This window comes from Strigops habroptila, chromosome 8 (genome assembly GCF_004027225.2).
Source record: "Strigops habroptila isolate Jane chromosome 8, bStrHab1.2.pri, whole genome shotgun sequence".
Classification (NCBI taxonomy): domain Eukaryota; kingdom Metazoa; phylum Chordata; class Aves; order Psittaciformes; family Psittacidae; genus Strigops; species Strigops habroptila.
This window is the reverse complement of record NC_044284.2, coordinates 8,198,511-8,211,346: the sequence shown is the minus strand read 5'-3', so window position 1 is coordinate 8,211,346 and position 12,836 is coordinate 8,198,511. Positions and strand designations below refer to the sequence as shown.

The 12,836-nt window shown below is 42.9% G+C and overlaps 1 protein-coding gene across 1 annotated transcript in view; it reads right to left on the bottom strand.

Annotated features, from left to right (window-relative positions):
- AMER3 (APC membrane recruitment protein 3) overlaps window positions 1–12,553 on the bottom strand; it is a 35,780-nt gene extending 23,227 nt beyond the window's left edge. Inside the window, exons 1-2 of the mRNA XM_030496349.1 lie at window positions 12,437–12,553; window positions 2,393–5,449 (exon numbers count right to left, since the gene is read on the bottom strand). Of these exons, the coding sequence (XP_030352209.1) occupies window positions 2,411–5,428 (3,018 nt within the window). The 5' untranslated portion in view covers window positions 5,429–5,449; window positions 12,437–12,553 and the 3' untranslated portion in view covers window positions 2,393–2,410. The remainder of the gene's footprint in view (window positions 1–2,392; window positions 5,450–12,436) is intronic.
- Window positions 12,554–12,836: the final 283 nt, after the last annotated feature.

Below are 12,836 nucleotides of genomic sequence, written 5' to 3'. Positions count from 1 at the left end.
TCATTGCACTTCATACAGGTAATTTCCATGTTCTACATAATCCTCCTACATCCTCATGTAAGGATGCCATTTGCCACTGGGGTTCCTTTACCATCAGGGTTCAAATTCCTGGTAAACTCAGACACTAGGCCTTTGCAAATTTCTCTCTAACATGCCAGGGAGGGGAGAAATGGAAAAGGAGCTGGAAGTGTCACTTTTTATATCATTCTTCATCACAGTTGTGTGTCTGTATTCAGGGTACAGAAGCCCCGGAGACCAGATGTAGCTCAGGGGAACCCTGCACACTGGCTGGAGCAGAGATGATCAGCTCATTTGTTACTGTGGGTACTGGGACATGCAGAGATGGGGTGACAAAACCTGGAGATATTAATGGCTTTTGATATCAGCTTTTCCTCTGCCTTGTAATGAATGGCAAGAAAGTTGACCTTCTTCCCAGCCCCTACAGGTCGGGCCTGGGAGCCCATGGGAGTAGCAGGGGCTGCATAGGAGCTGCTTATGCAGCATTTGTTCTGAGGGACAAAGCAAAAGCCACCTCTGGATCTGTCATTTCTCTCACAGTTCCTGAGATTTTAAAACAGTGAATCTGGGAGCATTATTCATGTATAAGCTCTTGGGTTTGCACAGTCATGTCCAGCGTAGGAGTGTTTCTCAGTGCTGTCTGTCTCCATGGATTCAGAGGTAACACCATGTTTATCTATTGACTCTCTTACAGTACCACCCCCGTGATTAAGGAAAAGATCCTGAGTCACCTTCCAAAAGATGTAAATTTCCGGCAAACCTGTAGGCCATCTGTTACTGTGGGCAGGCAAGAAGAAACTGGGTGGGAAAACTCAGTCACATGGCAGTGTTTGTATCTGTCACCACCATTTCGTTTAACCAGTTTAAATGCATTTTAATTATTTTCTAGGAAATTGTAAGAAACGGCAAGCCTGTAGTGAAATGATTCCTTGAAATGAGACCATTCCTCAAAGTCACTTCATGAGTATGCAAATTCCATCTATATTATAAAATAGAGAAACTTCTTTCAAATACCAGCAGATGCCTTTTGGAAAAACTTGCATTGCCTTCTCTCTGGGACTCAGGTGACAGCATGTGAATTGCTATCATACTATAACGTAATACCAACTATAATACTGACATCGCAGGTAGTATCAGGGCTGACACATGGCGGCATACAGCAGCTGCCGTTTGATACACTGCACTAGAAAGTGCCCCGAGTCCAGGAAAGTCTGCTTGTGGTATGTCTTGTACAGTATCAAGGTAGCACAGTCTGCTACCACTTCTGACAGCCATGCAGCTATGACTCCCTTCTCTGTTTCTACCAGAAAGCAACTCCTCAGAATTAGAATCCCTTTGTGTTCCTAGCCTGCGAAGGCAGGGATATTCTTAGCAGTACCCTGTGGATTAATATTCACAACAAATTACGAATATCAGTCCAATGCATACATTGATCTGCTGTTCTAACCCTAAAAAGCTGTGCCTGGCACTGGTTTCTTACACACACTGGCTGTGACCACAAACCTTTCCGTGCCTGTACTGAATTTCTAATTTCAGAGGTAATTATTAGGATGATCAGGGGGCTGGAGCATCTCCCATATGAAGAGAGGCTGAGAAAACTGGGGCTGTTCAGCCTGGAGAAGAGAAGCTGCATGGAGACCTCAGAGCAGCTTCCAGTGTCCGAAGGGAGCCTACAAAAATGCTGGTGAGGGACTCGTCATCAGGGACTATAGTGATAGGACAAGGGGGAATGGGCTTAAACAGGGGAAGTTCAGGTTAGATATAAGGAAGAAGTTCTTTTCTGTGAGGGTGGTGAGGCACTGGAACAGGTCGCCCAAAGAAGTAGTAAATGCTCCATCCTTGGAAGTGTCAAGGCCAGGTTGGACAGGGCCTTGAGCAACATGGTCTAATCGAAAGTGTCCCTGCCCATGGCAGGGGTTTGGAACCAGATGATCTTAAGGTCCTTTCCATCATAAACTATTCTATGATTCTATGATTCCATAACCTGGTAGTGAGAAATCTGAGCTGAAAGCTGGCAGTCTGTGGCCAGGCAGCCATATCCACCAATGTTGTTCCAAACTGGAGTGCAAGAGGAAAAATTTTCCCTACTTCAGCTGGTATGAAAACTGCTGCACCTTGGTGGAAGATGGGGCTTCAACCTTTGCATGGGACTTGTAAGACTCAGTGAATGTGACACCTGCTGTATGAGGCCCCTGGTTTGTGCAAGTTAATTTCCAGTTACTCTTAACTACCACGCTGAAGTGAAGGTTAGAAACAATGAAACTAGAAAACTGGGAAACCCTGAGTACGTATCAGCCTCCAACTGTCCCTCTGTGAAAATGGAACAGATCTTACTTATTTCACCTTTAATTTCAGACTTCCCCTAAGCACTCACCTTCTCAATGCAGGTGTGTTACTGGTGGTTCCTCCCTGTCACTGCTGTGTCCGGGCTCGCTGCCTCTAGGTGAGGGGACAGAGCACCCAATTGAGTCATGCCCCGGCAGGGAGTCTCTGCGTAACTCCACAGCCCTGGGCTGCAGTGCTGGGGCTCCTTGGGCTGCATCGGGTCAACTCGAGAGATGGTGGTGCTGCAGGAAGCTTGCGACAAAGCAGCAGGTATGTCTGAGCAGACAGAGTTGAAGAGAGGTAAAAATGTTGGTCTACTAAGAGTTGTAGCAGGGGCAGAGTCACTTGGACTGAGGTCAAAAGTAAAGTCTTTTAAGCAGCAGAGTGCTTGATTATTTAGCTGGGTATATTCAAAGTTCATCTTGCTTCTAGTGATCTCATCTAGGATTTTTGCTCTGCTTTTCTGGTCTTCAGAGTAAATTTGCTCCCCATTTTCCTTCAAATGATACAGACTGCCGGATTGGGAACTTGTCTCGTAGTTGTATTGGTTTGTGCTAGGAATACTGGAGTATTCTGGATTTTGGGCAATGCAGTTGCATTCATTTTGCAACAGTAACTTGTTTTTGTAGTGAGATATCTTACGAATGATACTGTTCATTTCATTGCCAATGCATTTGTCTTCCAGGTGCTTGTTTTCGTAGCTGATTTTTAATGATGCCACTTGTGTTACACAGCGCTCTAAGAGCTGCACTATGTTAGGGCTGCTCTCTGTTGGTGTGGGGCTAATGTAGCTCTGGAAGTGTCTGAGAGTAAGAGGCTGCAGCGGTTTGTCACAGGAGATAGAGACAGAGTGATACATTGGTTTATTTCTGTCCTCCCTCTCCAGGGGATCCAGGAGTGAGGTCGCAGCAGTCTTGTAGGAGTAACACGACTCTACTTCGTTATTATCATCTAACAAAGGGGTTTCAGAGCTCTGAGAGCCACTCTCTCTGCTCGGCTTTTCTGGCAGTGGGTTTTTATCTCTGGGTGTCTCACATCCTTCTGAAATTGTCGCCTTCTCATTCTCAGTTGAAGATGTCTGCAGATTGTCTCCATTATCCAGAGATTGTGGTGCATAGTTTGGTGCTCTGGTAGTTTCCACATTCCCAGGCACTGCAGGTGAATCCTTGTGGTGATTCTCTTCCCTTCCTTGGAAATCCGGATTAGATGTGTTGTGGCAAGAGTCTAGGCTGTGGTCTCTTTCAGCAATGCTTTCTGAGGAAGCCTGGGTTGCATGCTTGCTTTCATCCACGGACACACATAGGTTAAATGTATTCAATTCTTCCTTGCTTGGTTTCTCCTGCTGACCTTCTATGCTCACTTTTTGCTCTGGACTGGGACTGGGTGGGATTGATGAATCATTAGGCTTTTCTGGCTGTGATTGAGCACTCTGAGGAGAGTCAGGGGAGGAAACGAGTCCTGCATGTTTACGCAGCCAGTTTATGATCCCCATGGTCAGTGAAAGCTCAGTATCACAGAGCTTTAGCAAACACTCTTTGCCTTTCCATGTGCTGTGGAAAAAACCCTGGCTGATAATGTCTAGAGCCGGTTGGGAAGCCAAGTTCTCCTCGGCTCCAACATGAAAGCTGTAAATGGACAAAGGGATTTCAATGGCTTGTTCTGAAAAGCTTTCAGATGCACACAAGTCATCGTCTAGGACTGAGTTTATTTTTACTTCATTTGGGTCATAGAAGAGCTCATAAAGGGCATCTCCACTGTAGCTGTCTCTTGGAAATCTACTTGGGACCCCAGGAGTCTGAGCTTCCTTCATTTCATCATCTTGTCCAGGAGAGAATGAATCATAGTAGCCCTCATCACTTGTGGATATGGATTCCTGGTTGTCACTTTTTGGCGTTCCTGTTTCTGTGGAGCTCTCTTTGGAATTGTCACCATCTTCATCAGGCGACACCTGGGGGACTGTCACAGACGCAGCGGCCTGGCTTCTAGCTGTTTCCACATCAGGACCAGGTACCTTCACTACCTTCTTATCAAACAGAGCACTCTGATGCAGCCTCACTGATTTGTTGATGTTATCCCAAAATTTTGCAAATTCAACAGTCTCATTCTGGCCAGGAGAGGCCAGCTGCTCCACCCCCCCTTGGAAAGAGCCCATGGCAGGGCTGTCTTTGTGCTTGCTTCGCCTCAGCAGAACTTCTTTGCTGTTCTCCAGCTCCAGGTGAGCAGAGCTCTCATCAGCAAAGATTTCCCCACAGCCAGTGAGGGAGTCAAAGCTCTTCAGAGAGGCAACATCTTCACACAGAGTGTTGCAGCAGTCATAGGAAGAGTCAGACTGCAGTTCACTGTCTGAGCAGTCTTGGGACAAGCAATCAGCTGCAAAGCTTTCTCCAGACTTGAAAAGGTAATTCGCAAGACTCCCAGACAGCTCGCTCTTGCAGGCTGGAGAAGACAGATTCTTGTCCTTCTCCACCAGGAATGTGAGGCTGTCTGGTTTGTTTTTTCTTATATGGAATATATCTCTCAGCCCTTTCTTAGATCTCTTGAGGGAGATCCTCTTCCTGGGAATGGTTTTTGCGACAGCTGGTACAAAAGGCACCTGTGGCACAAAGTTCCTGTAATCGATCATCTGGCTGCTGCATGCAGACTGGCTGGGGCTGACAACACACTCTTTCTTACTGCTGGAGCTGGACATCCCCGAAAAGCTGATGCTATTCACAAGCTGTCCCTTACCCTTTCCAGAAAACCCTTCCTCACCAGCCCTGCTGCTGGAGCTGCAATGCTCTGTTTTGTCTGCCTCAGCAACACAATCATGGGTTTTACTCTTCCTTACAAGTTTGTAGGAGGACCCAGATGATTTTTCCAGGCTGTGGTCACCAGCTCCATTCCTTGTTGCTCTGGTGGAAAATCTGTAGTTCTTGTGTGTGGCCAAACACGCCAGCTGGACTTCAGCTACACTTTGGTTTCCCTCCAGAGCTGCCGTTCTGTCTTTCCCTGTATTGTCTTTGTTTATAGGAACTGTGAGCACTGGTGGCCCTTTCTCATGTTGCACACTGGATTTTATGAAGGTCTTGCCTCTCTTGAGCTCCATCCTGCTTCTTCACATCTGTTTCTGTAACAAAAGCAGCAGAAGAAAAATATTGTGAGGTTGGTGACAAGCACTCGTGAACTTCAAAAACAACTGGACAACAGAGGGATGGATATTAAACCTTAATAGAATTGGATTTGTTTGTCACCAGAAATTTCCATCACCGAGTCATGGTATTGCATGAGAAACTGAAGGTGTGGCTGGAAGATCCTTTCCTGCCTTGTATCTACTGGAATATTGAGTAAGTCAATGGAGTTACATAAAGAAGACTGTATGCATTACGGGTTGGTAGTTGAGGCTCAGAGAACATTTCCTCTGTTAGAAATGAGGGGGTTTGGGGTTTAGGGTTATGACCTCAGGGGGGCTTTTAACCAGATAGAGGTCCTATTCCAAAAGTGGAAGAGGCATCAATGAAAAGCAATGCCTGAGGAACTTAAACATGCAAGTGTGTGCATCAGGGAGGCAGCAGTTCATAAATCTGTGTCTTTGAGGAAGACAAAGAGCTCAAGGTGGATCAAGCTGAGAAAATGGATCAAACATTTGACACATGGTGCTCACTTTATATTAAATTAATCCTTACCTATGAATAGAAAATCCATAAACCTTGGTACTACTGTGGAAAGCATGCTGAAACTGAACTATTGTGTTTGCTTCCTCCTGAGCATAATGCATCCTTTTCTGCACTACCGCTTTCATTGTAAAACATCAAAAATGCCACACTGAAAATCACTGTTAATTATAACAGAAGTGTCATTTCCAGTTTACAAAGGCCAGTGTAGCACACTGACGCATTTCCACATTGAATCTGCATTGTGCATTACTTAACTGTTTCTAAAAATACTCTTATTACTTATATCAATGCCAGTTTTGGACTCTGCCTATGTCTGTATGGTTTGGTACTGAATCTGGTTTATGTTCTCATAAATCTAATTAGTCATTAATTATTTTAGCCATGATGCTTTTAGTTTTCTAGCAGTTATTTCATTGACAGATCTGATCCTTTCCTGGCTTGTATCAACTTGAATATTGAGTAACTCAATGGAGTTACATAAAGGTAGGTCAGGGAAGAAGCAAGCACTTCCGAAAAGCTGTTGGAGAAACCAGATTTTTACTGGGTAGGGAGCAGGACAAAGCCTCCAAGTCCTGCTCATGAAAGAATGTGCTTGGATCTTTCCTTAATGAAGCCTCAGTTAATGATTTATCTTGTTTTGAATTGTTTAGATGCAACAAAAATCACTTGGAGCCATTGAACTCTGCAGCACATACAAACAACACAATGCTCTCTCTAGCACTCCTTGATAAATCATATGTAACTGCTCTAATTAAGTGAAAAATCACCAATACTCCCTTGAGAACAATCTCAGATCAGATCTGTGGATCCAGATCTGCACACAGTACAAAGACAGCCAGGGAGACTTTACATTCAGCACCAAGCCTGGCCTTTGTACACTCTGAAAGTACAACTTAGAGCAGTCTTTAGTGTGCCTTGGACTGTAGCAGCAGTCTGCAGCCTCCAGAGGCTTTCCAGTTGCCAGGAACTGCTGTGAACAGCAGCACTCTGACCAACAAACACCTCACAAGCTACGGGGGGGTGTGTATGTCTGGGAGTTGTGTCACCTGCAGCGCTTCCCTAGCAGGCAGATCATAGAATCATAGAATCAACTAGGTTGGAAAAGACCTTTAAGATCACCAAGTCCAACCATTACAGTGACGGCCTGTTTCCCAGAGAAACTGCAAACTAGCAGGTGATTAGCAATATTAACAACTGCATGTAGGTCAGTGACAAAAGGTGGAAAATGTAAGGGTAAGGTGCGAATAGTCAACATCAAGAGTACAGATACTGTGGAAAACATATGGGTGGGTGTCTATCGGTATGATTGAGATGTTGGCACATTTATTTGCATTAGGGGCTGCATGTGAGTATTGGAGAGCATTCTTAATGAAAGCCAGTAAACATTTTACCACACTGTCAGGTATCTAGAATTCACTGATGCTGCAGGAAACTTTTGCATAAATAGAAATAGGTCACTGGGACACGATTATACTCCTCTTCTGAAAGGCAAGGTGTGATTGAGAAAAAATTCAGTGCACAGAACTCCACCAGAGTTGTGAAAACAATCAGAAATAGCTGCTGCAAGACCAGGTATTAATAGCCCCAAAATAAAGCGTCTGACATCTCAGTCCTTTGCAGTTGTTGATGTAGGTATTGTGTCCCTGTGGGAAGTCCTGCTGCTGAGAAGCTCCTTAGAGGTCTGTGACTTGGCAAATGCTAGTGTTCCAACAATGTTATGTAGGACTCTTTGAAGCCCTACAGCTATGTCTGCCCATTCTGAGTATTAATCAAGGGTAATTTTTGTAGGAAATTGCATACTCGGGAAGTTTTTCTGTAGATGCATTCAAAAAGCTTTAAAGGTGGATTTGTTTTATTGTCAAGTATGAAACTTATAAAAGCTAAGAATTCTGGATACCATTAGATAGTATTTTGAATAAAGAAATCTTTGAATGGTATTTCCTTGATATGAAACACAATGAACTATCGGTTTGATAACTGGTTTAGAACTAGCTTGATAACTGGGTCTAGAAACTACAAGGCTTGTTCTTCTGTCTTCTTTTTTATATAGGTTAGGGGAACAGTTTTAACATGAAAACCCAAATGGCCTGAATAACATATGTACTGAGAATATATGTAGTATAATAATGTTAGATACACTGATGGCAGCCTATGGTACCTTTTCAGTTTCCCTTGATAATGAACAAAAAAATGAGCTAGGTGTTGAGTTTTTGATTGTTATTATTTTAAGATCTAATATACATACAGTCACCAACTTTGTATTCTAATTGTTTCATGTCTCTAATCCCATATATTCTTTTTCCCATTTCCCCCAGTATTCATGCCAGTCTAATTAGTATCTATTTCATCATGTCATCCTGCTTATTCTGTTTTAACACTGGCACTGCTTCAGGAATCTTCCCCATTAAAAATGTTATTAAATAAATGAACACCAAGAATGGGAAGATTTCAATCAGCTCTTTGAGTGCAGAGCCTGCAGGGTTTTTAACAAAGTCATCTCAGATGCCGTTTTGTAACTTCCCATCCTATGAGTTCCTCTTCATCCTCATGTGATACCCATTATCAGTGAGCTTCTTTCCAAACACAGAACAGAAATATTTATGCAATGCCACTCTCTATATCTCTTAGTACTTTTAGCACTTTTGGTTGTAATGGACTATACCATGATACCTTTTTTTTTCCCTCTGCAGTGACACAAGTTATATCTCTAACCCCAAAAGGTGTACCAGTGAAGTTAGAAACATATTGAAGTGCTGTAGGGGGAAGTTACCCTCCAGTGCTTATGTAAAATTCTATGAAAAATTATTCTAGGCATTTAATAAATGGTCCATCTTCTCTGGGATTTCTTGACCCATGCACTTGGCTACACTATTGCCTGTCTCTGGTCCTTTTTCATTATTCTCCTCTTAGACTTAGCTTGCAGTATATCTCTTCTTCCACAGGGTATATGAGGGACTGATTTCCACCTTTGCAAAGGAAATACATTTTGCAATTAAAGATCACTGTAAAGAACAAAAACCTGTGGGAACTACCAGTCAGTCTGCTAAAGCTAGGTTGTTCTGTTTTCAACAGGTTCTGGATGTTTTCTTTGTTAATGTTACTTATGTAGTGCATGTTTAAATGGAGGACATCCTTGAATCTTACATAGGCTACAGTTTGTCATTTACAATGATCTTAAATGCAGCAGCATTCAGAATTGCCATTCACAGTAAACAGTAAGTTTATCTGGCTTGATCATACCAGCTGCTTACTTTTAGGATTTCACAAGTATCTAAGCAGGCAATTAGATCTGGAATTTGGGTTTATACTGTAATGAAAATAAGGTTTTGGTTTAAATTTGGATAATATTGCTCATGCTCAAACATATACCAGCTGTGCAGGCTGTTTGAGTCTTTTCATAGAAACAAATTTTACTGTGTCTGTGATCCATCTAGAAGTAAATGGAAGTTTTAGAATGGGAAGGTGAACACATTCCTGTGGGCCGAGACTTGCTTTTAGGACAGTCAAAGCAATTGCTTATAGTGCTAGGTTATGAGGACCTGAACAAGACTGAGTTAGGTAACTGTTCTGGTTAGTAAGTGCCGTGTTCAGATGGCCTAAATTTTACCTAAGAAGTCCAGGACAACAGACAAGGGCCAAAGAGGAGTGCAGCCGAGCTGGAAGCAAGAGGAAGATGGGTGGAGGCAGGATTCAAACTGTCCAAATATTGTCTCCATCATATGGGTCAGAGAAGAGAGGGGTCAGACTTGCATCTACCCAAGGCCCCCAAAGCTTTCTGCCAGGCTGAGCTGTCTACAATTTTACATCTCTGGAGGAATGGGGAGAAACTTGCTTTGTATTTTGGGCTTATCTCACTGTGAAAAGGTTCGTTTGGGTTATCTTCAAAGAAAAGGTAAAATAAATTGTACTTTTATGTGTCAGGAGATAAAATAGCGGTACTCTTGGATCTAACTCTAAGGAAGATCATCCTATTGGGAGAGTAGAAGTATCTGCTTCACCGAGGTTGCATACATGGAAATAATAGTGTTACAAAGAGGAAATTCAAATGAACACTCTGGCTTCAGCAAGTTCGGCTCAAAATTACTTTTGCTTAAGTAATAAAAATATAACTAAGGCTCATTTATTCCCAAATCTTATCAGCTGGCTGACTTGGACACTCTTACTTGGTTGTTTGATGTGTAATTTATATATAATTGTCTCTCTTGGAGGTAGAAATAAGCAAAATTCAGAATACAGTTGTTATTTTGCAGGGGAGATAGGAGTGCTCTTCCTGCTTCTTTACATTTAGATCATGCTTAAAATTGGCAGGTTGTGGAGATGGTACCTCGCTGTCTCTTGCTAAGCAGAATGCTGCTTGGCACTTGAAGCCTTAATTCCACCTCCCTCCAAGCGTTTTGCTTTTATTAAATGAAAGAGTTGATAAACATTGCATCCTCTTTTAGGTTTTTTAATTTAAAAAGAAGATAAAAACTCCATGTGGATTGCTTTTATGTTTTATGAGACAAGTTTGGAGCAAGTCCAAAATCCTTTTTCCAGAAGTGGCTTCATATCAATCAGACTTAAGATCCTGAGTATCAGAGTTGCCTTTGAAAATGTTACCCCTGCTTTCCAAACAAAAATGGCAGCATAATTAAATTTCCTGAAAGCATATCTCTGCTTTGGGCATTTGGCCATGTGTTATGCTTAAAATGGATGCACTTTCAGGTTAAATGTTGGGGTTTTTAATAGTTCTTGAGAAATGCTATAGTGGAAAAAGGAAGAAGATTGGAGCGCTCTGAGAGGCTCTCCCTTCCTATGCCTACTATACCTCAGGAGGATTTTTGCTGGGCACCAGTTGGAAGTCCTATAACGCAAACGCAAGCAAGCATGAGGTGATGAGAGGCACAGCTACTTTTAAACTCAGTGGACAATGCTAATTTTTAATGCTTAGGATCTAATCAGTCAGCAATGCCTAAAGAACAGCTGGTGCTCCCAGGAAGTGGGGAGAGGATTCGTTTGGAATAAGACTGCTTGTTTGCAGTCAAAAACCTTAATACTCTATCTCAGAATAGTTAATAATGGAAATACTAATAACATGAGCATACATTCCATTCTATTAATTTGATTTTTAATTGCAAAGCAATAAAATCCTTCCTTGCTAGAGCACAGTGATACCCTGTCTGCAGTTATCGTAACACTGGTTTTGGTAAGCAAATAAACATAACAGTTCTTACGGTGAAAACCAAAGAGGATTTTAAAGCAAGGCTCATCTTCTCACTTAAACTGATTACCCTGCTAGTATCTCATCTCCATTGGAAAACAGAAAAGAACAGGGTGGAAAGGCTGGAGGATGTAATCACGGACGTCATGATTCAGGAAACAGAAGAATGTTTATTTTTAAAGATGCCTGTGTGACACACAAACCTGCATTGAGATCATGCCTCTTGTGAGGAGTGCTCCCCTCATCATCCTTAGTGGCTGTATCTTATCATTCCCTTTAATCATTTGCCTCTCTTGGGTAACCCAGGATGCCTAATTATTTGCATATACATTTAGGTCAGGCAATGGTTTTCTCACTGAGAACTGGCAAAAAGTACATTGGTGTGAATTTCTCCAACCTTAATTCCTCTGAGCACACAAAGTAAAATCTTACACTCCCCAGCAGAATACTAGAAGGATGTGTGGTTAAATGCTTAATCTTATTAGCAATATGCTGTAGGGAAGCCTGACCCTTCCTTTAAGCCCTAGCAAGTGTTCCGTGGAGCTCAGAATTTTCCATAGTAGAATTAACCATGTTTCTAGTCCCAGCATCCTGACCTGCTGTGTGCTGACAGCAGGGGTCCCTGGGGGACAGCAGCACCCACTGCTTCCCCACAGCCCGTTGTGGGGCACCCAGTGCTTCCTCCAGCCCTGTGTGGGGCATTTGGTGGGGTGGAAGGAGGCTGAGACCATGACAAAAGGAGACTCCTTCTTTGACAAATCCTCTGCACCCCTCACACAGTTTTTTTCTATACCTGAGGCTGAAAGAAACATAACTACTTGAAATGTTCCAATTACACGATGCAAAAGGGCAGCACAAACTCCTTCCTTGGGAGCTATCAAATCATCACTCTATTGCTAGGAGAAGGCAGCAGAAATTTCCACTGTGTACCTGAGAAGGAAACAGGACATTTTTCACTTGCTCTGACCAGCAGCCTGTTGGTACCAGACAGCAAAGTGTTAATGCTGTCAGCTTTGGCTGTTTTCAGTAATTTTGGCTTCCAAAGGAGATACGATGTGCATTTATATAGATGCAGGCACACACTTGTCAGATGTATGGACAAATAAGTAAAAACCAATGCTCCAAAAATGAGCAGTCATCCCAAAATAACAGTCCCTCAGAGCCACTGCGAGTGTCAGAGCAAAGGAAATGCCACTGCACCAGAGCAAACAATAAGGCAGATCACAAAAATCCTACTCACCATGCTTTATCACTGAGCAGAAATCCTCTGTCTCCAAGCCTTGCTACTAAGGCTGGTCTTTATCCAGAGGCTCCTGTGATGCTTTTCAGATTCTGAGGGGCTGGACCACTGCTGCTCTCCAGTGTTACTCTCCACCCCCTGTGTTTTCCTCCTCCTTCTTCCTTCATCCCCACCCCCTCATTCCTACTGCGTTTAGCTTTTTCATACCTTACATAGATTGTAGGCTTCCACACGTTGCTTGATTTAGGAAAGATGCTTATTTTAGCCATCTGCTTGATGCCATGGAAATGCCTCCATTGCTAAGGAATAAAAGCTCCAAAGGTAAGCTTGCGAGTCCTGAGCCAGCATTTTGGTTCCTCTCCAGATGACTGCTTCTTATGTAGGGAGAAACACATCCAAA